The 25588-nt window shown below is 47.6% G+C and overlaps 1 protein-coding gene across 1 annotated transcript in view; it reads left to right on the top strand.

Moving 5' to 3' along the window:
• The first annotated feature begins 8130 nt into the window (after nucleotides 1-8130).
• ITGA9 (integrin subunit alpha 9) overlaps nucleotides 8131-25588 on the top strand; it is a 284237-nt gene continuing 266779 nt past the window's right edge. Inside the window, 3 exon segments of the mRNA XM_037526417.2 lie at nucleotides 8131-8206; nucleotides 8209-8314; nucleotides 25410-25537. Of these exon segments, the coding sequence (XP_037382314.1) occupies nucleotides 8131-8206; nucleotides 8209-8314; nucleotides 25410-25537 (310 nt within the window).

Raw genomic sequence — 25588 nt, forward strand, 5'->3', positions numbered from 1 at the left:
TAGTGTTCTTTTGTATGAATATGCCACAATTTTATCAGTTCATCTATAGGTGGACATTTGGGTTGTTTCCAGTTTTGGACAATGCCAACATCCCTTGTTAAGCCTTGCTATGACATAAGCTTTCTTTTCTGTTGGATAGGTACATAAGAGTGGGGTCATATGGTAGGTATATGTTTACTTTTTAAAGAAACAAGCTGTTTTCCAAAGTAGCTACAGCATTTTACATTCACCCTAGTAGTGTATGAGTGTTCCAGTTCCTCCACATCTTTACCAGCAGTTGGTATGATCAGGCTTCCAAATTCTTGCCTTCCTAATATATGTGTAAGTGGTATCAAAATTTTTTATGGTTTTAATCTTCAGGAAGGCCTAGAAACCAGACTTGGAGGTTGCAGAATCAAGAACAGACCACAACTTACACTGCCAGTGAGGCCAGTGCTGCTACCTCTTCAGTTGATGTCAGATTTACTAATTCTGCTAGTGCTTCTCTTTGGTTGGGCTGAATCCCCCACCATGCTGACCAGGATGGATTCCAGACCAAGACCACTTCTGTTCTGGCTGATCCCAAGTTTAGCAGGACTCTCTCTAATTGGTGGAAAGTAGTCACATGCCTGAACCCTGGCTGCAAGGGAGCCTGGGAAAAGGAGCTTCTATCTTGTGATGTGGAGTGAATGAACGAAAGGTAGGGAAGGATTTCCATGATGCCTGACAGCTGTCTATATCTATCTGTTGATTGATCTGTTGATATAGAAATTTGTATATAGAGATATATAGAGATATATCTATATCTCTTTCTCTGTAGGTGTATTCACTACAATAGATTGTTATAAAGAGGAGGAAACAGAGCCTCTGGGAGGTAGAGAAATGCTGACTGCTATGACAGGTCAAGGGCAGAGCTGGGATTTGAACACAAGCAGTCTGATGGTACAGCTCCTGCCATGCTCTTTCTCCTCACTCTGTCACTTCTGATAAGGATGATGGCTGCTGTTGCTCATGGACGTGTAGAGGCTAAAGGGTGACAGTTTGGTGAAAGACAAAATGGAAAGGAAGACAGTTGGGCTGTCTGTTGAAATGGGGGTTGAGCCCAGGAAGCCAGCTCTGTGGAGGTGGAAGCTGTCTTGGGGTAGCCAAGAACACAGAGGATTTCCCAACTGTATTAACAAGGCCTCCATTCACCCTCTCTTAATTACTTTAAGGAGGTGTCTACATAAAAGTGTTGGGTCTGATGTATTGTGACTTGGGAGGGCTGATGTTCATAGGTGTAGATGGAAAAATGGACTCACTAGGTCTTTCCGACAAGGTATTTTTCAGTTCCAAATTAGCATTCAGTTTTTCTCCAGCATATATGAAATTGAAAATAATCTCAGTATGGCATGAATCTAGAATGTGATTTAGATGAGAGTCAAAAAGGAGGAGAGTCTGGCTCTTGTCTCTCAGACCTCAGACCTGTCTCTCAAGTCCAGTTTTTATGAAACTCCTGGTGTCATGAGGCTGAATTGGGCAGTAGAGGAACATACAGCTGTAATTACAGTTGCTCATGTTTTATGTCATTAAATATAATTTCCATTTGGGTTTAACCAATGTGTTACTTTTATGTGTCTATTTGTACTTAATCTGTCCTCATGTCTGCGACCTGGGTACTACTGCCATCATTTCTGCAGATAAAGAAACGGAGCCCCCGTGTCAGGCAGCTGGTAAGTGATAGATCAAGATGTGGACGCCTGTCTCAAGCCTAAGATCACAGATAGGCCAATTCCTCCACCCCAGTGTCATCCCATGGCTGGGAGAGTTGCGACAATCCCCTCAGTATCCTTGTGACCTGACTCGGATAGACAGCTGTGGCTCTAACCCTGTCATCTCACCTTGCTTTCATGTCAGGGACCCAAGGTCTCTGTCACTGGGTTTACTTCCGGGCCATCCAGCTTTATTGCATTTTATTCCCCACTTCATGTCTCTGAATAAAATTGATGCACCACATGTATATCTTGCAGCTTCAGGCACTTTCAGACCGAGGTCTGGCCTAAACCTTGAAAACTGCTTCATGGGGAAGGCATGGCAGGTCTTCTTCATGCAAGTTAGGCAGCAGAGGTGGCCACAGCTCTGAAAACTGAAAACTGGGACTGGAAGCCTTGTCCAACAACTTCCTCTTTCTGGAGACATTTGGTTTGGGCTACACCAAGCTGCCTAAAAGAAGATGTGCAAGAACCTAGTACTGCCCTTCCATCTCTCTGGAAGCTTCACCTCCCTCATTCCTCACCCCTAATTCACCATTGCTGGTTTTTAGATACACTTTAGCTGATATGTTCAGGGTCTGGGTACTTGGTTTGTGAATGTTGCATCACATCTGTGCACGTATACACACACACACACACACACACACTTGTTATTTAACCCCCCACTGAACTGTAACTATGAAAATACTGGGTGAGACCTTGGGAAATCTCCAAGAAGACTTTTCAGGAGTCTCCAGTGATGGTTCACATCTGGGAAGCTGGTGAGATGCAGGTTTGACCTGCATCAGGTGATTGTAGAGAGAGCACTGAGAAAGGAGCACTGCCTGTGTGGCTGCAGACCTGAGGATGAGGTGGCTGTGGGCGTGTGTTTCTTTTCTAGTCTTCTACAAGGTACTCCTGAAGCTCCGGGGAGCATGAGGCCCTGAACTTTTAAGACCAAGAAGACTTTATAATGACCCACTTAAAAATGAAGCCAACTTAAGAACTATGCTTCCCTTTTTTCCTTTTTTATCCCACAGAAAAAAATTTTTTTAAAAAGTGAAATAGCATAAAAATAATAGTATTAAATTAACATTTATCAGTTGCTTCCCCATGAGCCACCTACCTTGCAATGTGCTTTACATGGCTTATCACACCACTGATCTTTACAAATGGGGAAACTGAGGCTTGGAGAGATTAAATTACTTCTCAGCTGCTGTTAATGGAGTGAGTGTGTGTCCCCCCTTCAACCTCCCAATTCATATCTTGAAGTCCTAACCCCCAATGTGACCATATTTGGAGTGAGGGAATCATTATGTTTAATTGAATTTATAAGGGTGCGATCCTGACCTTATCGGTGTTATAAGAGACACCAGAGGGCTCTTTCTCCACACGAGCACACAAGGAAGAGGTCATGTGAACACATAGGGTGTAGGTGGCCGTCTACACCTGAAACCCATTGTGCCAGCACCTTCATCTTGGACTTCCAGAACTGTGAGACTACTTTCTGTTATCTAAGCCCCCCAGTCCATGGTATTTTGTTGTAGCAGCCTCAGCAGACTCTCACACCTGACAACCTTCCAGGCCAGGGTTTTGAGCACCAGGATCCTTACTCATCACCTAAACTGCTGTCATTTAAAACGTTTATGTCTTGGGCCTCCCCGGTAGCGCTGCGGTTGAGCGCTGGGTTGCGAAGCTGCCCGTAGCCTCCGTGGCGCCGGTTCGATCCCCGGCTGCTCCCCGGCCACCAGAGGAGGGACCCGCATGGCGCGCAGACCTCTCCTGCCGCCCGCTGCTCCCCTCAGCAGTGTACTTTGGTGCTTCTGCCTGCTCTGCTCCCCGCTCTGGCTCTGGTGAATTCTCTCACCCTTCCGTGCTTCTGACTGTACCCAGTGTTTGTATGAATAAATAAATAAATCTTAAAAAAAAAAAGATGTTTAAAAAAAAATAAAACGTTTATGTCTTACAGCAGGGGAGGAGGAGGGAGAGGGATCAGAGGGAGGGAGGGAGGAGCACAGGGAACTGCCGTCATGGTGCACGGGTGCCTTGTGGAAGGAAATTCTATGGGCACTCAATCTGAGGGGGTGGGGAGAAGCAAATATTGTTTAAAAATAAAAATAAATTAAATTAAAAAAATAAATAAAAAATGTAATTCACCACACAAAAAAAGAATTTACTCAGAAAAAAAAAAGTTTATGTCTTAACAGGTGGCATGCCAGTAATTAACATTTAAATGGAGATGAGAAGTGTTCTAAAAACTTGACATTGTGGTGTACAGATCTTTTCTAACATTGCTGTTGTTATTTTAAGCAGTTTTACTAAGTTTGAGTCTCTGGAAAAGATTTTTTTTTTTGACTATGGAAGCAGGTTGGAAATATTGCACCCAATAATAACAGATGGACTTTTGGCTTATGAAATACTTCAGTGGGAAAGTATTTGCTAAAATCTCTGCCTGCTATTATAGTTGAAGGTTTGGTGATAGTATTTGCCCTTCCTCTGAACTTTCTGGATCTGAAAACCATGTGGAAGTGTAGCATTTTTATATAAAAAGTCAGTGCAGGCAACTTTTAAAGAATTGACAGCAAGAAGTGCATTTAGTTAAGTATCAATCACTTAGAGAATGATTATCAGGTGTGTGAATGATCTAGGCCCTTTTTATTTATCTCTTCCTCCTTTGAAAATACTGTGAGGAGCCATCTGGCTATTGACCACTTTCTTCCATATGTTGGCTGGCCTCCTCCTTACCTCTGCTGGCAAAGCCCCTTCAGGGGAAGTGGGTGTCAGCCCCTCAACAGAGGCCAGGACTGTAGACAAGGGCTTGTCAATAGAGAGGTGGTGGGGGCTGCCTTTGGCTCAGTTTCTTTCCCTGTTGTGTGAAGGTTAAATTTCCTTGTCCTTTGGAAGGCAGACGGCTTTGTGTGCACTGCTCCCGCTTCATGTCCCTGTTTCTAATAGGCTTTCGCTTTCATAGTGCTTTGACCTGGCTGTGGATGCTACCCTACACGCTGCACCTTCTGGATGTAGATGCTGACTCTAGATAATTCAAACAACACACAGGGTAGACAGGGAGACAGCCAAGAACAGACTACAATCTCAACTATAACCATTGTTTATATTGGAGGTAGACTTCCAGAACTCCTTTTGTGCATGATGAAAATATACAGATGCATGACAAGGCACACATTTCAGATAATACTAGACATGCTATTAAGGAGCCTGAGTTTTTCCTCTTTACACACTACAGTGTCTTGTGATCTACATTACGTTGTATGTTGTAACTGTGAGTGTTGACTCAACCAAGTAGTGGAGAAATGGACGGCTTCTTTTTTTTTTTAAACTTTATGTACTTGCTCTCTGGGACACAGGATTATTTGGTAGAACCGGAGCAAGGAGTAGATTTTGTACCAGTTATACCAGAAAGAATTGGGGTTCAAATTCCAACTCTACTCAAAAATTGTATACCTTTATGTTTCTCACTTTGCCTCCACCATTTTTGCCTCACCTGTAGAATGGAGTACTTACTTTAAAGACACACTGCAAGGATTATATAAAATACTATATTTAAGCTGCTTGGAACATCGTATGTGTTGAGTGAATGGCGGCAGCCCCTCCCTCCCTCCCAGTGGTTCCCTGTAGTCATTAGGGGGCAGGGAAGATGGGTCTATTCTGAAAGGTGAGCAGTTGGGAGGTAGGGCATGGAAGCAGAATTCTCTTTCTTTCTCTTGAGGAGACTCTACTGTAACTTAACACTGCTTTGGAACATGGATTCAGGCAACGGTTGGGTGGTGGGGAATTCTGGGGCAGAGGGTGGTTGAAGGAAAAAAAGATGTTGATAATGATTTTTTATTTTTTAATTTTTAAAAAAGAGTTATTTATTTTTATACAAGAACTGGGGTACAAGCCAGAGGCATGGGAGGGTGAGAGGATTCACCAGAGACAGAGCAGGGAGCAGAACAGGCAGAGACAGAGCAGGAAACAGAACAGGCAGACTAACCACCAAAATACACTGCTAAGGGGAGCAGCGGGCGCGACAGGAGAGGTCTGCCACGCCATGTGGGAATCTCCCCGGTCAGCCGGGAATCAAGCCTGTGCTGCAGAGGCTGTGGACAGCCTCACAGTGCTGTGCCTAAACCGCTGTGCCACCAGGGAGGCCCCTGATAATTTTTTTAAAAGATTGAACTGGTGTGTAAGCCAGAGGTGCGGAGAGGTGAGAGGATTCACCAGAGACAGAGTGGGGAGCTGAACAGGCAGATGACCGAATACACTGCTGAGGGGAGCAGTGGGAGAGGCAGGAGAGGTCTGCTGCACCATTTGGATTGCTCCCTGGCCCGCTGGGGATTGAACTCGTGCTGCAGTGGCTGGTGATAGCTTTATAGCTCTGTCTTTAATCCCTGTACTACCAGGGAGGCCCGATAATTTCTTATTAACAGATGGCATTTATTGAACACTTGCCTCCTAGGTTATTTCATTAAAGTTTGATTCTCAAACTTTACCATGCATCAGAATCACAGATTGTTAAACACACATCGCAAAATGGGCAATGGATTTGGATAGATGTTTCTCCAAAGAAAAAACAAGATTGCCAAACATCACTTGAAAAGATGCTCAACATCACTAATCATTAGGGAAACGAAAATCAAAACCACAATGAGATACCACGTCATAGCTGTTAGGATGCCCTACTATTATACCAGATGTATAAAATAACAAGTGGTGTGAAAATGAAGAGACTGGAGCTCTGAGGACTGTTTGTGGGAAAGTAAAACGCTGCAGTACTGTGGAAAATAGCATGGCAGTCCCTAAAAATTTAAACACAGATTAAACCACCACATGATCCAATAATTCCATTTCTGGTATGCATCCTGAAACAATGAAGGTGGGAAGTCAAACAGATAATTACACAATGTTCATAGTAGAATCACAATAGCCAAAAGGTAGAAGCAACCCAAGTCTCCATGGAAGGATCCATAGGTAAAGAAAATGGAATAATGTAATGGAATACTATTGAGGAAACTGATACATGCTTCTGATATTCTGATTCATGGGGACATTATGCTAAGTGGAATGTCTGTCACATTTGAACCTAATCTTGTAAGGCACTTGAGTAATAAAATTCACAGACAAGAAGTAGGATAGTGGTGCCAAGGCCTGGCGGCGGGGGGAGGGGAGTTACTCTTTCATTTTTGAAATTAAAGTTCTGGAGAATGGTGGTGGAGGCCACGCAGCAATGTGACTGTGTTAAACGTCACTAAAACGTTCACTTAAAGATGGTTAAAATGCTAACTTTTGTGTCATGTGTACTTTATCACAATTAAGCAGACACACTGCTGCCTTCCAAGTCCCGGAACTGACTGAGCATGTCTGGAGTGGGTCCTGCTGATCTGCTCTCCCAGCTAGTTCCCAGAGGGACTCCCTGGTGGCACAAGGGGGTAAGCACCGCACTATGAAGCAATCCACAGCCTCTGCAGCACGAGTTCGATCCCTGCCAACCAGGGAGAAGCCCACATGACGAGGCAGACCTCTCCTGGCTCACCCGCTGCTCCCCTCAGCAGTGTATTTGGTCAGTCTGCCTGTTCTGCTCCCCACTCTGTCTCTGGTGAATCCTCTCACCCCCTGCACCTCTGGCCTGTACCCCAGCTCTTGTATGCATAAATAAATAAATCTAAAAAAAACCAAACCACAACAAACAAGTTCCCAGGTGATGCTGATGCTGCTGGGAGACCGCACTGGGGCATCACTGGTGTAGGGGGACTCAGCTCTCCCGCAAGGCTGTTATTAACAACACCGGGTCTTATTGACGCCTCGCTCCTGAAAGCTCTCACAGCTGAGTGCAGGACCCGCAGATGGGCGGATCTAGACCAGAACTTCGCTTCTTCATCCGGTTCCTTCGGTCCTTGCCGTGAGTTCGAGCCTGAGGAGGAGAGAGAGCCCCAGCTCGGCGGCAGAGCGCGCAGCAACTGCGGAGCATCAGGGTAGCCGGGGGACCCCAGCCCCGAGGGCGCGGTGGGGAGGTGGGGCCGCGGGAGGCGCCCTGGCGGGTCTCCCGCTCTCGGCGGCGCGGGGAGGTGCAGGGGCGCGCGCGGCCCGCAGGGGGCGCTGCCGCGCCGCGCCGCCGCCGGCCGCCCAGGCCGCCCACCCCGCGGGCGCGCCTCGCTCAGTGTGCGCCGCCGGGCCGGCCCGCTCGCTCGGAGCGCGCAGACTGCTCGGGCGGACCGACGCCGCCGCCCGCTCCGGGCCGCCCCTGCGCTCGCCTCCCGCGCCCGCGCAGCCCGCCAGCCCCTCGCGGCGCGGCCGGCCGCCAGCGACCGAGCGCGGACCCCCGGCCCGGGAGCCTCCCGGCCGTCGGCGCACCCCGCGGCCCCGCCGCCGCGCGCTGGGCGCCCAGTTCGCCGGGCAGAGCGGAGGGCGCGGCCGGCCGGGGATGGGCGGCCCCGCGGCGCGGAGGGGCGCCGGGGGGCTCTGCGCGCTGCTCCTGGCGCTGGTGGCCGCGGGGACTCCCGGGGCGCCTACAACCTGGACCCGCAGCGCCCCGTGCGCTTCCAGGGTCCCCCCGGCTCCTTCTTCGGCTATGCGGTGCTGGAGCACGTCCACGACAACACGCGCTGGTGAGTGTCCGCGCCCCGCGCCCGCGCCCCGCGCCCCGCCGCCGCCTTCCGGCCGCGTCCACGCCGCCGTCCCGAGGGAGCGATTTAAATGTCTCCGCTGCGCGCAGCCCGGCCGCGGGGGGCAGGCGGCGAGAAGGGATACGCCGCTCCGCCGTCCCGCCCTGGCGCCCTGAGGCGAGGGGGCCGGGCCCGGCGCTCCCCCGGGGTGCCAGCCCGCGGTGAGCTGGAGTCCCCCCAACACCTAGAAGCGCCTTAACTCGCGCCGCAAAGTGACTTGGCGCCTCTTTCCTGAGGGGCGGCCGCTGGGCCCGAACGCCAGAGGGTCCCGGGAGACGGGGCGCTCGAGGTGCTGCGGTCTCTTCAGGTTGGGGAACTCTTGCTGAGACCCCACCCGCCTCAGCAACTGCAACCCTCGCCCAGCGCCGCTGCGCGCACGAAGCAGAGTAGCCGGAGGTGCGAGGGAGCGGGCTGGATGTGCGTGCGTGTGTGTGTGTGTGTGTGTGTGTGTGCGCGCGCGCGCGCGCGCGTGTGTGTTGGGGGTGTGTGGGGGGTATTGGGGCTCCTTGGAGCCGAGTGTGTGGGACCCAAAGAAGCGCATTGGCGCCCAGAGGCCCCTCCTCCCTCACCAGACCCCGCGTGAGAGGCCTGAAATGCAGGAGGGAAGGTGGTCCCCCCCCCAGGATGGTGGGGCTGGTGGGTGATTTGGGGGGCTCCTTAGTATCTTCTGACATGGGTCGTCTGACCGGGCGACAGGCACCAGAAGCTTTGGGAGAGGGTGGTGATTCTGTGGAGGTCAGTGAGTCCAGTTGCTTCCTGACAGTGATCCCCTGAGTCCCAAGGGGCTGGCGCTCTCCCCCTATTAAGCAGTATTGCTGAGAGGTCCAGACGCAGAGGAGAAGCACGTAGGGAGACTGGTCTCTCCTTCACCTCCCCTCCCCCCCAAAAGCTGGTTCATGAAACCACCATCCAGGGTCACCTCACCAAACAGTGAGGTGGTGGTAGTTCCCCTACCACAGTGCGGGCCCAGGTGGTAGTTACTCTGGCCTTGGTTTGATTCTGGGATCACCAGGGTGAGCATTCTTAGGGGTTGTAGGCTGGGAGGGCAGTGTCAGCCGGCCGGTGCTCTCAGCTTGTAGTTGTTTGGCCTGAACTGCACAGAGGCTGACAGAATAAGAGGGGGTTTGTCGATAGGAGTCCTCAAACGTTCTGGCAAAAGTGGGGACGCCGTGACCAGCCAGTCCCTTAGCAGCCATGCTGTTCAGGAGCACCACCTCCAAGACGACCAGTTTTGAAAATTCTTGGAGCTGCCACTCCCCTACCACTCCCTCCCACCACCCCCCAGTCTACTCCCGTGGCTGAGTTTAAGGCAGGATTGGCTTTTCCTGTATTTGCCAAAACCCGCTTTGAAAGCAAAGCGGACTGAACACCTTTTCTCTGTTGTCCACACTGAGCCCACTGTGGGCTTCAATTTGGTAGAGAAGGCAGCCCGGGCAGAAGCAGCTGGAAGCTTCCTAAAGTCCCACAATGGGCTCCGCAACTGAACTGTGTGACCTTGGCACAAAGCATGTGGGCAGAGCTGTCAAAAACAGAAGCGTTCCTCTGGGAAGGGGCTGCAGCCCTGTGCCGAGCTTGCTTCTCAGAGCTTTGAAAGCTCTTCAGTCCCTGGAGGGACAGGTGCCCGGCCTGTTACCTGGATTTGGATGGGCCACAGGTCAAAGCTGCCCCAGCTGGGGAGCAACGAGGGGGGGTCAGGAGCAGGTTTCTCAAGGGAAGAGTGTGCAGCCTGTTTTAAAAAGGGCGGAGGAGGTGGGCCTCCCTGGTGGCGCAGCGGTTGAGCGCTGGGTTGCGAAGCTGCCGGTGACCTCTGCGGCGCCGGTTCGATTCCTGGCTGCTCCCTGGCCACCAGAGGAGGGTCCCGCATGGCGCGCAGACCTCTCCTGCCGCCCGCTGCTCCCCTCAGCAGTGTACTTCGGTCCTTCTGCCTGCTCTGCTCCCCGCTCTGGCTCTGGTGAATTCTCTCACCCTCCCGCGCTTCTGACTGTACCCAGTGCTTGTACAAACAAAACAAACAAACAAATAAATAAATAAATAAAACATGCCTCTATTAAAAAAAAAATAAAAATAAAAAGGGCGGAGGAAAAGCTGTGTCCTGTGAAATCATTTGGCAAGTGCACATGAGGAAGGGCGGCATCCTCTTCAGCTGACCCAGGATAAATGGTGTGGAACTGGGTGCTGGTGTGTGGTCTTGGTGCCAGTGGAGGTGTGGGACAGTACCCCAGGGTCTGTAGAAACCCACGCAGCCAGGCTGTGCTCTGCTTCTGTTCCTGAGCGGCTGATCTCTCCGTTGGAGTGCTCCTTCCTATAGGTGCCAGCTAGACTCCACTGAAATTTCTTTAAGAACCACTTTTTTCACCCTCCCCTACCTTGTTTGAATTTTATTTTAACTTTTGCTTATCTATTTTGTTTCCTTTTCTTGCTGCCTTTTCCCCAATTATTTTCCTCCCTATCTTTTCTCTTTCATCTTTCCTCCAATATTCTTCATCCTTAATCTTGAATGTTATTTTCTACTGATGATGGTGCCCAGTTTTGGCATCTCCTTTTTTTTTCTCTCTCTCTAGATGTGCCATGAGGCTCATGAAATTTTAGCCTCTTGCTTGCGCAGGCACCTGGGCCTCATTTGGTACTGATAATTTTATATTAACTCTCTTAATTACTTTCTTGAAGAAGTCACATTTAGATTTTTAAGACTCAGGTCCTGTGAAATCTGGATCTACCTTAACGTTCAGTTCTGGGGTTGGTTGATTGACTTAGTGACTGATTATTGGTTTCTTCCTACCAAGCAGTTCCTGGGCCCTGGATCTTTAGTCTTCTTAAGGGACATGCAGGTTGTTTCCAATTATTCACAATTACAATAACAAGGATACACATCTTTGTAACTAGACCCTTGTGGACATCCTTAATTATTTCCTTCAAATAAATTCCTGGGCTTAGAATTGCTACAACAGAGAGGAGGGAGGTTTTAGGGCATTTTCTGTGCTTTTCTGAAATGTCAGTGAAGCTGCAGTGTGTAATTTAGAGAAATGCATTAATTTATTCAGGCACCAGAATTTGGGAGTAATTTACCAAAAGACCGTTCTAGTGCAAGAGAAGAACATAGCAGCCAGAGGTGAAGATGGGAGAGGGAGGTTAGCGATGGACATGAACAGGAATAACAACATATTGAAACTGCAAGGAAAAGATAAATGCCCATTAAGCTTTGTCTCTGGTGTTCTCTTGAAGTAATTACTCTTTAGTTGCTTAATTCAGTGTTTAGTGGCTTATCAAGTTTGCTTCATGCTACCTCCTACAGGTGAACAGATGTGTTTTCTGTAGGGTAAGGAACCAGAAGAATGTGCTGGAGGGCGGGGATAGAGCCCAGGCACCAAGGTCAGCGCTGCAGGTGGCAAAACTGAGGTTTCATATTGTGGAGGGACCCCAGGTGCACCTCATAAAGCACACACATGCGCTATCAGTAGAACTGACTCTTCTCTAATCCCAGATCTGAGCATTCCTAACAGCTCTTTTATAAACCCAGAGGGTTCTAGGTCTCTGTCAGGGGTGGGGTAACACTGGTTTCCGGAGCCTTGAGGCCTGAGTCCAGCTTCTGCAGCCACTGAGAACAGAGCCCCAGACCCAGTGTGTCCCAAAGTGCTTGGCTTGAGAGGTCCCTCTGTCACCATGCTGTGGGCTGTGTGAGTCCACCCTGGGCCAGGTGCACAGTGTTACAGATGTCATTTGTATCTGCTTGCATGCAAACTTGCAAGAGACACAGTTTCCTTTTTCACAATGACACCCAGAGGGCTTCTGCCTGCCCAGAGCTAGCTTCCTCTCCTATGTCTCCCCCCTTCCAACTCCCTCTGGTCATCTTGTACCCTTTGAAGAACAGCGGTAGGTGCCAGGGAACACAGACAAAGCCGATTTCTGTCCCCTTCCCTTAGACATAGCGCCTCAGCTGCGGGGCAGACAACTGTAACACCCTGTGGTATAAACAAATGCAGCCCAGCTGGTGTCCAGCGCCCAGTGTGGGTGGCTTTCACACCCTCCACTCCACTCCCTGGAGTTGAGGTGATTGGGTACACTGACTTCCTTTCTGGCAATGTGCTTCCTGCTGCATCTCTTGGGACACATCTAGATAGCTGGGCTGAGGCACAAAGCAAGTGCTTGGAAATGGAATCTATTGCTTTGTTGAGGCTGTCACAGTGTCATTCAGTGAGGGATAGGAGGCAATTCAGCCCAGGGGAACATAACATCCTCAATTTGCATTGACGTTGAGAATTGAAAGAACGGGCCAGACAGTTCTGCCTTGCCAGGGCAGTTGCCACTAGCCAGATATATTGCTATTTCAAGTAAAGTTAATTACAATCAAATAAAATTAAGAATTCATTCCCCCAGTCACACTAACCATGTTGCAAGTGCTCAGTAGCCACGTGGGGTCAGTGGCTACTGTGCCGAACAGCACACAGGACATTTTCATCATCGCAGAAAGTTCTCCTGGACAGGGGTGTTTTAAAGCAAAGTCTTTAAGACACAAAGATCAAAGGTTGATAAAAGGAAAATTGACCCGTGGCATATTTGAGTGTGAAAACAAACAGGGATACTTAAATTTAGCTAAAAATTAATAGTGCCAGTCAAAGAGGTTGAATTCATTCCCTTTTCATTCATTCAGGTGTACTTGTCCTATGCTATGGGGTGGGGAGTCAAGAATGGAAAACCCTTTCACAGTGTATTGGGAAGAAGGCAGAAGGTTATGGGGTTCTACTCATTCATTTCTGGAAAAATATAAAATATGGCATGGGTTTCAGTGAGGGGGAGGCTTGTCCTTGACAGTCACAGGGACAGAGGAGAGCCCCCTGAGAAGGTAAAACAGTTAGATGGGAACCTGGGATCATGGGCCCCGCAGCCACTGCTTTCCCCAATCTTAGTGAGACCCAGAAATGACCTTGGTAGCCTACCCTCTCCTGCCAGTTCTTCTGTCCCATGCCAGGCTTCTCGAAGTAGCATCTTTGCATCTTGATTCTGCTTCTCCCTGACTCTGCAGAGCTGCTTTCTGAAGCTTTCAGGAATGGAGGACACATGTATGAGGCCCAGGTTCTCAGAGGACTCGGAAAGCATCCCTGGAGATTTCGGAGGACTTTTCCTGGAAGATCTTGAGAAGCCCATGAGGGCGCTGTTTCCTGAGCTGGTGCTGAATGCTGTCTGGAGTAGAGGCAGCTGTCTTTTCCAGAGCAGAACCTTCCAGGACAAGAAGACAGACTCTTCTCAGCCAGCCCCTAACAGCCGAGTGTGAGAGTGTGAAAGCCGGGCCCCTGCCAGCTCTGGTTCCCCAGTGACTCGATGCTGGTCAGGAAATGGTCTCCTTCTGATAAGGCCTATTGTGATTTGTCCACAGTGAATGTCGTTTTCACATTCATTAAAAGCAGCTCTGATCTCAGAAAGTATTTGCTTTCAAAGGAGTAGCATATAATTTAAAGCAAAATTGTTTCATCAGATAGCATTTGCTAGGCCTCTTCAGGAGGCCAGTGCTTTCGCAGACACACAGGTAGAATAGCTGAATCTTTGGGACAACCTGATGAGTAGGGACCTGAGGCTTGTGGTCAAATGCCTTGTCTTAGATCCACCCCAGCCTCAGTAACAACGCAAACTGGTTGCCTGGGGCTGCAATCAGTTTTTGTCCTCTAGGAAGTAGATGCTGGGACAGATAGGAGGGCAAGAAAATTGTTGGTGGGGGAGCGCCTGAAAGAACAAGGAACCGGAACAGGATTGGGCAGGGAGAGCCTCAGATTGTGATTCAGATTTGATTGAAATCTCAACCAGCTCAACAGCCACGCGGCAGAAATGGCTATTCCTTTACCTCCACCCCGCCCTGGCTGCTAACCCCTCCAGGTCAGTGAGTGGCAGCAGCTGCCTGGGGAGAGTGTGGCCTTGGCTTGTGGCAGCCTGAAGGGGCTGCAGCTGGGGGCCGCCCCCTTGCAAATGAATATCAAGAGGTAATGTCCACTTCCATGGTGGCCACGGAGCTCATCCTGTGTGAGTTGCTGTATTAGGAAAGCAGGAGTGGTGACTGGGACCATCTGACCCTTTGCTCATCCCTCTGGATCAGGAGCTTTAGGATTCTGGGGACAGGAAACTGGTCAGTAGCATAATGCAGAGCATTTTTGCAGCCTGCTGACCCCCGGGGTGCCTCCTGATGCTGTCTAGGAAGTCGTATGTGGGGGGATTGTGAGGAAGGGCAGCTCTGCCTTGCCTGAGTCATCAGAGCAGTTGATAAACTCTCAACTAGAGGGAGCAGCAACACCTCATCCCTGGTACCTTGTGAACCACAAATCCTTTAAGCTGAGTGGATTTGGCCACCAACCACAACAGAATAAAGTGTATTATCATGACCTTCCTTAATGCCGGCGGGAGACTTAGGAAGCGAAAGTGAAATCCAAGATTGGGGAAAATCTAAAGTCTTTGAAATCACAGGCTGGCTCCTTTGGTCCCCAATTTCTACTTTTTGGGAGAACAAAAAGACTTTGGTTGTGAGTTGAAGTTCACAGCGTAGCGACACTAGCAGAGTAGCAATTGGGCCACACGGACCGGGCACTTAGTGTGTGTTGAGTATTGTTCCTCATGCTTTGGTATATTAGCTGTTTGAATGGTCCCCCCCCCCCCTTGTTTCAGGTGGCTCTCCTCCTAGGGTGGAAGCCAAGGCACAGAGATAATACTTGCGGCAGATACACGTCGAGAGTGTTAGAGCTGCACCTGTGCCTTTGCCTGTCAAGAGTTCAAGAATTTGAGCTCAGGGTATTAAGGCACCCAGGCATCTGCCTCTTGAGGTTCCTTCCTATCCTGCTTTGCTGGAAAGGTTTTGAAATTACGGTGGCAGTAGTTTCTCTGTGGCACCTTTTGGGGATGCTTATTCATGACCTGTTAGCTAACTTGGGGGAGGGGTTCTGGGGAGGAATACGGCTTTCTAGAGATACTTGATCATGGAGCAAACAGGGACCCAATGAATCTTCCAGGGACATTGCTGTCACACCAAATGTGTCTGATGTTAACACAGAGGTGTCCTGGGAAAGATGGAGCCTATCTGTGTATCCATCTGAACCTCTTGGGCTGTTTTTGTTACCATCTCTTCATCAGCTCCATCAAGTCCTGGCTCTATCACTTGTTTCAGAGGCTCTGTTTGAAGGATAGGTGGGGAAGGTAGCCATGGTAGCCAGCACTTAGGACTCAACCTTAGGGGTGTAACTTGAGTAAACCCACACAGTGTCAGATTTCCCGCATCAGGGGCCAACCGTACACAAGAGAGGATAACTTGTGTCCCCAAAGCCTGAATATAGAAAAGGTGTGAACCCAGTTTCCTCCATCTCAGCTCATCCCTTGGTGTGTTTACACCCAAGTGGCCTGTCCACTCCTCCCCGACTCTCTAGTGTTAAGATGCTGCAGTGTGATAACCCCTAGCGCAAAGTTGGCAGTGTGTGGGACGCACCAAAAGGAAGGATGGCAGAGAGTCTTGGTACCTCTTCTGCACCATAAGGTTCCTAGGGAGGGGATGTTCTAGACTCATTTGGGGTTCTTCCTTGCTCTCTCTTTTTTCTGACCCCTGATTCCCCAGCAGCAACCAAACCCATATTTTCTGTGCCAGAGACACAGTGACTGGGGGTCAAGAATGTGGGTTCCAGGGCCTCCCCGGTGGTGCAGCGGTTGAGCGCTGGGTTGCGAGGCTGCCCGCAGCCTCTGAGGTGCCGGTTCAATCCCGACTGCTCCCCGGCCACCGGAGGAGGGTCCCACATGGCGCGCAGACCTCTCCTGCCGCCCGCTGCTCCCCTCAGCAGTGTACTTCGGTCCTTCTGCCTGCTCTGCTCCCTGCTCTGGCTCTGGTGAATTCTCTCACCCTCCCGTGCTTCTGACTGTGCCCAGTGCATGTATAAACAAAAACAAACAAACAAATAATTAAAAAAAAAAAAACACATGCCTCTATAAAAAGAATGTGGGTTCCAGCATCAACCCTGCCCTCATACATTCAGCTGCCAACTTAGGGAACTGTGTGGGCTTGGCAATTTTCTTTAGTTGAGCCTTGTTTCAAGGTTCTGTAAAAGTAGTAAGAGGTTTTCCCTCATCATGTTGTTGGAAGCATTAAATGAAATGTTTGCAAAGTCTGGATTATAAATGTAGCAGATAATAAATGCATGAAATACTAGTAGTTATGTTCATTCTTATTTCAATCTGACTTTTGAAATCAATGGCTTTCATCATCCCAACTTTAGATGCTAATCAAGTTTGCTTTCAGCACATTTATTTGTTGATTCATACATTCGTTAATCACAATTTGAGTGTCAGTACTCATTGCAGACATGCACGAGATGGTTTTACATAACATACTCTTCATTACCTGTGGTCTTTACATAAATTTGGTCGTGCTCAACATACAGAAAGTATTCCTTTACATCCTGGCTGCTTCCAAAAAGGACCTGAGGTGGCCATTTTCATCAGAGACCTGTGGGCTGTAGATCATAGAGCTCTGTACACCTCTTCCTTCTCTCAGAGCAGGTGGGCAGTCACCCCCTTATGGTGAGTCCTGGTGCCAAGGTTCCAAATAAGTCTGGGAAGTAGGTCGTTATTTCCGAGGTGATAGTGAGAATGCTAGTACAAAACAAAAAAATTAGGCCTATTTGTAGAGATGACAATAATTTAAAAATTACAGGAATAAATAATTGTTAAAAAGCCAGGAAGATCTGCCACAGGTCTGCAGCCTGCTCTAGCTCTTAGATTTATCTATCTATTTATTTATTTATTTTTTAAATAATAAATTTTATTTTTATATTCCCCATACAATTGCAACCCCCCCATTCTGACCCCAATCCCTCCCCTCCCGCCCCTTACCCCTCAAAAAGTGTCTCTGGTTCATAGTTTTTTGTTGATTTTGATTTTCGCTTTCTTATAGTTATTCATTTTTCTGGTCCCTTATTTAAGTTTTCTAGATTCCTGCTATGAGTGAGACCATCCGGTATTTTTCTTTTTCTTTTTGGCTTATTTCGCTGAGCATGATCCCTTCCAGCGCCATCCATGTTGCTGCAAATTGCATGTGTTTATCTTTTTGAATGCTGAGTAATATTCCATGGTATATATGTACCACATCTTCTTAATCCAGTCATCTATTTTTGGGCATTTGGGCTGTTTCCAAAGCTTAGCTATTGTAAACAGTGCTGCTATAAACATAGGGGTGCAGGTGTTCTTTGGAATTGATGTTTCTGTGTCCTTTGGGTAAATACCTAGGAGTGGAATTGCTGGATCATATGGAAGCTCTATGTTTAGTAGGTCCAGAAATCTCCACACAGCTCTCCATAGTGGTTGGACCAGTTTGCACTCCCACCAACAGTGCAGAAGAGTTCCTTTTTCTCCACACCCTCGCCAACACTTGTTGTTGCTAGTTTTTTTAATATGTGCCATTCTCACTGGTGTAAGATGGTATCTCATGGTAGTTTTGATTTGCATTTCCCTGATGACAAGTGATGTTGACCATTTTTTCATATGCCTGTTGGCCACTTGCATTTCCTCTTCAGAGAAGTTTCTTTTTAGCTCTTCTGCCCATTTTTTGATGGGATTATTTTCTTTGTTGTTGTTGAGTCTCATCAGCTCTTTGCAGATTTTTGTGATCAGTCCTTTATCATTAGTGTTGTGTGCAAAAATGTTCTCCCAGTTGGTGGGGTTTCTCTTTGTTTTTGTTATTGTCTCTTTTGCTGTACAGAAGCTCTTTAATTTGATGTAGTCCCAGCTGTTTATCTTTGCCTTCACTATCACTGCTTTGGGTGATGTGTCTGTAAAGATGTCTTTGATGTGCAAATCACATAGTGTTTCGCCTATATTTCCTTCTATATATTTTATGGTTTCAGGTCTTATGTCTAGTTCTTTAATCCATTTTGAGTTGATTTTTGTGTATGGTGTGAGGTAGTGGTCAAGCTTCATTCTTTTGCATGTAGCGACCCAGTTTTCCCAGCACCATTTATTGAACAAACTTTCTTTGCTCCAATGCATAGTCTTTGCTCCTTTGTCAAAGATTAGTTGACCATAAATCTGTGGGTTTATTTCTGGATTTTCTATTCGATTCCATTGGTCTGTGTGTCTGTTCTTGTTCCAATACCATGCAGTTTTGATGATTATGGCTTTGTTGTAGAGTTTGAAGTCTGGGAGTGTGATGCCTCCATTCCCTTCTTTTTTTTTTCAGGAGAGCTTTTGCTATTCGGGTTTTTTTGTGATTCCATATGAATTTCATCAATAATTGTTCTATTTCTTTGAAGAATGACATTGAAATTTTGATTGGAATAGCATTGAATCTGTATATTGCTTTTGGTAGGATGGCCATTTTAACAATGTTTATTCTTCCAATCCATGAAGAGGGCATGTCTTTCCATTTCTTTGTGTCTTCTATTTCTTTTAACAGTGTTTTATAGTTTTCTTTGTAATAGGTCCTTTACCTCTTTTGTTAGATTTATTCCCAAACATTTGATTTTTTTTTGTTTCAATAATAAAAGGGATGGTTTTTTTGATTTCTTCTTCTTCAGATTTATTGTTTGTGTATAGGAAGGCTACTGACTTTTGCGTGTTGATTTTGTATCCTGCTACTTTACTGAACTGATTGATGAGTTGAATTAGTTTTTCTGTGGAGTTTTTGGGGTTCTCTATGTATATTATCATATCATCTTCAAATAGTGATAGTTTGACTTCTTCTTTTCCTATTTGGATTCCTTGGATGTCTTTCTCTTGTCTTATTGCTCTGGCTAGGACTTCCAGTATTATATTGAAGAGCAGTGGTGAGAGTGGACATCCTTGTCTTGTTCCAGATCTTAATGGAATTGCTTTCGGCTTTTCACCATTGAGAATGATACTGGCTGTTGGCTTGTCATAGATGGCCTTTATGATGTTGAGGTATGTTCCTCGTATCCCAAGAATTTCAAGGGCTTTTATCATGAATGCGTGTTGCACTTTGTGGAAAGCTTTCTCAGCATCTATTGATATTATCATATGGTTTTTATATTTCTTTTTGTTGATGTGTTGGATAACGTTGATTGATTTTCGGATGTTGAACCATCCTTGTGTCCCTGGAATGAATCCTACTTGGTCGTGGTGAATTATCTTATGGATACATTGTTGGATTCTGATAGCTAAAATTTTATTGAGGATTTTTGCATCAGTGTTCATTAGGGAGATTGGCCTGTAGTTTTCCTTTTTTTGTGTTGTCCTTGTTCGGTTTTGGTATTAGTGTAATGTTGGCTTCATAGAACCTGTTTGGTATTGTCCCTTCCTTCTCAATTTTTTGAGAGTTTGTGAAGGATAGGCACTAATTCGTCTCTGAATGTTTGGTAGAATCATTTGTAAATCCATCAGGTCCTGGGCTTTTGTTTTTGGGGAGGTTTTTGATTACCATTTCAATTTCGCTAATTGTAATTGGTCTGTTTAGGTGTTCTATTTCTTCTTTATCTAGCTTTGGGTGATTGTAGAGTTGTAGGAATTTGTCCATCTCCTCTAGATTGTTGAACTTGTTTCCATATAACTGTTCATAGTAGTTACTGATTATTCTTTTGATTTCTGCTGTGTCCGTTGTGATTTCTCCTCTTTCATTTGTGATCCTGTTTATTTGTGCTTTCTCCCTTTTTTCCTTTGTGAGCCTGGCTAGGGGTTTGTCTATTTTATTGATTTTTTTCAAAGAACCAGCTCTTGGTTTCATTAATCTTTTGGATTGTTTTTTTAGTTTCAATTTCATTTATTTCTGCTTTGGTTTTTATTATTTCTTTTCTTCTACTGGTTTTGGGGTTTTTTTGTTGTTCTTTTTCTAGATCTTTGAGCTTCGAGATTAGGTTGTTTCTTTGAGTTCTTTCTTGTTTCTTGATGTGAGCTTCTATTGCTATATATTTTCCTCTTATTACTGCTTTTGCTGCATCCCATACATTTAGGATATTGGTGTCCGCCTTGTCATTCAATTCAAAGAATTTTTTAATTTCTTCTTTGATCTCCTCATTAGTCCAGTGGTCTTCCAGTAGTGTGGTTTTTAATCTAGATGAGGTAGGAAAGTTCCTTGCCTTCTAGCTCTTAGATTTAATTTTCCCTTGATGCCCTCAGGAGGGAAAGAAATCACGGGCTCTTCTGCTGTGCTTTTCTCCTCTAGCTGTGTTCTTTTGGTGCATCTGCTGAGATCTGAGTCCCTGACTGGGGCAGCAACCTCTCAGGACTATTCACTCCCTAACAAGGTGGCCAGGGGGCCTGATGCTCTCCATGGGGGGACCCCGTCTATTCCCCTGCTCTTGGCCAGAGTTGGGAGTGGCCATGCTACTTGTTTGGCTGACTCAGCATTTTCTAGGATGGATTATATCCCTTTCCCTTCATTTACTCCACCCTAGGATTCCCAGAATAAAAACTTCTCTTGGGCCTCCCTGTTAGCGCAGGCAGTTGACCGCAGCCTCTATTGTGCCGGACCTCTCCTACCTCGTCCGCTGCTCCCCTCAGCAGTGTATTTCGTCAGTCTGCCTGTTCTGTTCCCTGCTCTGTCTCTGGTGAATCCTCTCACCCTCCTGCACATCTGGCCTGTACCCTAAATAAAATAAATCTTAAAAAAAACACTTTTCTTGCTGGCCTATTATGAGTACTTGCTATGTGCCAAAGGTGCTGTGTTATGCCATCCTGATGCAGTGGGAGCTACTACTACCAAGCACAAAAGCCACATCCAAGGCTACCCAGCAAATGGGTTACAAAGTTGTGATTTGAACGTAGTGGGTCTTTGAACGTAGTGGGTCTTTCTTAATGCTGGGCTGCCCTCTGTGCCTCCATAAAAACCTCTGTGCAAAGCACTGAGCTTCTAAGTAGGAAAAGGTGCTGCGATACTTCTTTTGGGAGCATTTGTACCTGCTCTTGACCTTGGCGGATGGAAGATCCTAATCCACTTCAGTTGCCCAAACTTTTTGCTGGTTGACCTTTTTGCTGTTGTGCCTCACCACTGTCCTGGGAGGGTCTAAGTAGCCATGGGACTGGCCCATGGTCACACAGCTGGAGAGGAGCTGGCACATCTTTAGGGTGTTTCTATCACCCAACCCAGCTTTTGTAATATCAAAACATTGGAAAAAATTTGTGATCCTGCTTGGCAGTGAGATTTTTTTTAGGGGGTAAAAATGGAGTTTGAAGTTTGCTGCAAAGGTAGCCTGCCCTAGCTTGATACATCTGTTTTCTATTCCTGCCCTGTTGCTACATGATAAACCACCCTGAAACTCAGTGATTGAGCCTGTTACCACTGATTATCTCATGAATCTGTGGTTAGTAGTTTAGGCTTGGTTCAGTTGGATGGTTCTTCTGTTCTCAGCTGAGCTCACTCCTGCATCTGTGATCAGCTTCTGGGTTGGCTGACTGATCTAGGATGGCTTCAGCTGGGAGGGCTCATCTCTCTTCCGTCTTTTGTTCTCCAGCAACCTGGATTTGTGCATGTGACTGGGCAGGGTGCCAGGAGAGCAAGTATGCATAGCTGTTAAAGTCTAGGCTGGGATTGAAACTGTGCCACCTTCACATTCTGAAGGCCAATTCACAGGGCCAGGCCACACTGGAGAGGAGGGCAAACAGACTGCACCTCTTGATGGAAGATGCTGCAAAGTCAAATTGAGAAGGACCTGGATGCTACTTTATACTTGCCAGGTGCTTTATATACATCGTCATATATCTTACAAGAACCTTTATTAGCAACACTCTTATACATCCTGTTTTACAGAAGAAGAAAGTCAAAGTTCAGAATGGTTAAGAAACTTGTCCAGGGTCACACAGCTCTGCAGTGGTAGAGGCAGAATTTGAACCCTGTCTTAACCCTGTGCTGCTTAGGTTTTACCACTTTGAATAACTTGTCCTTAAGGCTTAGAATTCAGGTATAACCCTTAAAAATCTGTATCCACTGCTTTAGCACTTGAAACCTCAATTTTCCCAAACATAAAAAGAGGTGATTCAGTGGCCTTTCATGTTTCACGGTTCGGATTGGTAGCCTGATGCTAGGGGCTGTCTTTCCTCTGGGAACACAGGGCTCAGTGTGGTCAGAGGGGCCTTTTCTGGCTCTGCCTCTCCCTCAAGTCTTGCCTGTTTCTTGCCCAGGATGGGGTGTGGATGTAGACTCCTGGGGTTTCCCTGCGTGTGGCAGACACAATGATTGAATTTGACTCATGTAACTGAAATGTGGGTCCCTGGGGGAAGCTTTGGCTTTGGGATGAAATGCATGAAAAGAAACCTAATGGGTTTAAGGTTTTAAATCCCCAGTTGCTCTCCTGGATCTGGCTGTAATTTTGCCCTGTGGAATCTCTACTGTGGCATTTGTGGGGAGGGAGAGAAGAGCTTTTGAGATGTTCTCTGTTCCCAGCTTTCCCAAGGGAGGTAGCTGTGGCTTAACCCCGTGCGCCCTGCTCTCTAGAGGTTTGACCTGCCCTTGGCTTTCAGGGTATGAGGGATGGGTTCAAAGCTGGTGGGGCAGCCAGATGGAGCTGTTTTTGCCAGCTTGACCACACACAGGTCAGTCATGGAGGTTCTTGTTCTGGAAAACAGAGGGCATCTCGACAGTCACAGTAAGAGGATCTGGAGAGACTGGAAAGACCATGCCCTAGGGCCTGGACAACTGCGTTCAAATCCCACCACCACGGGGTAATGTGCACACTTGATGCTGCCTGCTGGGCTTGCCTTGAGCAAGAGATCAGACAATCTATGAGCATAACTGCTGGCAGGTGATGGGCCCACATTTCCAATGAGGTGAACCTCTGTGCAACACCATGCCAGCAGTGTGAACACTTCAGACAGGTGGATGAATAACAAGGAGGAGGAGAAAACCTCCTTTCTATTCCAAACCAGTCTGTCCAATGGTGTGATAGAACTTCGGAAGCCAAGTTCTAAGCTGAGAGCCTTGAAAAACTGGGCTTTTTCAAGCAAAGTCACAGTGTGAGGGCTGTCCCAGGGCATGGGAGAGGCACAAAATACCTTTCCCATCTCTCTGGCTGACTTGGGGTGGGCAGAGTAGGGGAGTGGGTGCTTCACTTGATGGAGGGGTATGTGCTGCAGCTTGGCCCTATTACCACGCTTTATGGGCTTGGGCTAGTGCCATGACCTTCTCTGGCCACCCATAAAATGCGGATCCTCCTGCCAGGTTGCTGTGATGATTGAACACGAGTCTGTCCAACAAGAGCATGGCCCACCACCTATGCTACCCTAGTTCCCCTTACCACCCACTGTCCTTATAGTTTGAAATCCAGAATTCTGAATTGAGAGGGCTCTAAAAGGTCTTCAAGGTTGATGTGCAACTTTACGTGGGGATAGGCTAGGGAGGAGATTCCCTCTCAAGGGTCTTCTGCCTATACTGGCTCCAAATGCACGTGCTTATTGGCATTTAGTGTGGGTGGTTCTATGGCACATCAGCTGGGGAGCTTGTGTAAATGCATGTTCTGATTTAGTGGCCTGGACATGGGGCCCGAGATGGCCTTTTGATTGGGCTCCCAGAAGTTGTCCATGCTGCTGGTCTCAGGACCACCCCGAAGCAGCCAGCAAAGGCAAGAATGGGTCTGATGATTTATGAATCGCAGCCTGTTGGTGGAGACACTCAATTCATTTTCTATGGCAACTGTAGAGAGCAGAGGAAACTTCCTTATCGCCTTGTCCGGAATGCTAGGGGAGATTTTGGAGGATGTTGGAAGTGGGTGGGACGTCTCTGTAATTCAGAATAATGAGGGAAAAAGCAGATGGCATCTTTTCAGTGGCTTGCCCTGATATCTGGGCCATCACACTCTTTATCTCCTGGAATCAACCTGGCTAACAGCCAGCTGAAATAACTTCAGAAGAGACCAGCTCATCAGCCGGCCTGCAGCAGCAGTCTTGCTGGCCAGTGGCCTAGGTAAAGAGCAGCGCCAGGCTGCGGAGGAAGCCACGATGTTCCGTAAACACAGAGACATAAGCACAGCGCGCCAGCCCTGCCAGTGTCCTGCACACGTGTGCACGCACAGTGGCCCTCGTCTCTTGCTTCATTTCCCATGACACAGGATTTGGGAAAAATCTCATCTGATCAGCCAATGAAGCATTTGAACCACAGGGTTATTATTAGCTTGATCAGCCATGGTTGTTAGAAACACTGAGTATTTTGGGCTTGGAAGGCAAAAACAAGGTCCCTCTCTGCTTGAAATTTTGATGTGTTTTGGCCTCTCTCTGTCTCAGTTCTAGGCTGAGAGAACAATGCCTGAGGTTTAAGGCCTCCAGGGCCTCTTTCTCCTTGGATACCTTGTGGATCTGGGTCTGTAAATTTGGAGGGGTGGCACTCTCTGGAATGTCCAGGTTTCTGATGCCAGTTTGGGGGCCAAAATAGAAAATACCCTATTGATTCTTGCAGCCAGGTCCCTTCCTTCATCCATGATGACTTCTCCCCCTTGTTTATTTCTTGTCATTTTTATAACATCAATTGCAAGTGGCACTTACTCACTGTGCTGATATAAATTTGGAGTTGGTGGGCATTTTTGGACCCAGCCCAATCCCACTGGGGTTTTTGAGTGAGGAGGCATTTTTTGCTCCCCAACTCTTGTGGTCTGGCGTGTGGGGAGGCTGTGTGTGTGTGTGTGGGGGGGGGGTCGGCAGTTTGGATATGTCAAACTGCAAATTCTTCTCACCTGTGAAAACATGACTGGCTTGCCCTGGTGGCTCTGAAGCTCAACCCCAGCAGCCAAGGGGAACTTGATCTCCTAACATGGCTTTCTTCTTGCTGGAGTCTCCTTCTGTGTGTCATCATGCATTGGAGTCAGAGCACCCACGTGCAGTCAAGCTGCCCATGTGTGGGTAACAGGCGGTGTGATCTGTTTGGGAAGGTACCGCCAAGGTTTTCCAAAGGCTGTGGGTTCCAGTGCTGCTTCTCCTTGAGGGGTTCTGCTTGAGGGGGACTTCCATCCCCCCAGCACAGTGAAATACTGGGTATGGTTTCCCAGAGAGTGTTCAGACAACCTTCCTGTGGCTGGGTGAAGATTTAACCATCGCCTGCCTATGTTCTAGTGGATTGTAACAGAATGTCCTTTCTTCTGATGTGCAGGGTTCTTGTGGGTGCACCAAAGGCGGATTCCAAGTACAGCACTTCAGTGAAATCCCCTGGGGCTGTGTTTAAGTGCCGCGTCCATACCAACCCTGACCGGAGATGCACCGAACTGGACATGGCTCGAGGTGGGTGGACACTGATGCCAAGGTGCTTCTGAATCCTTAGACTTTCCTGTT

Source organism: Talpa occidentalis, unplaced genomic scaffold (genome assembly GCF_014898055.3).
Source record: "Talpa occidentalis isolate TD23 unplaced genomic scaffold, MPIMG_talOcc4v2.1 talOcc4.10, whole genome shotgun sequence".
Lineage (NCBI taxonomy): Eukaryota > Metazoa > Chordata > Mammalia > Eulipotyphla > Talpidae > Talpa > Talpa occidentalis.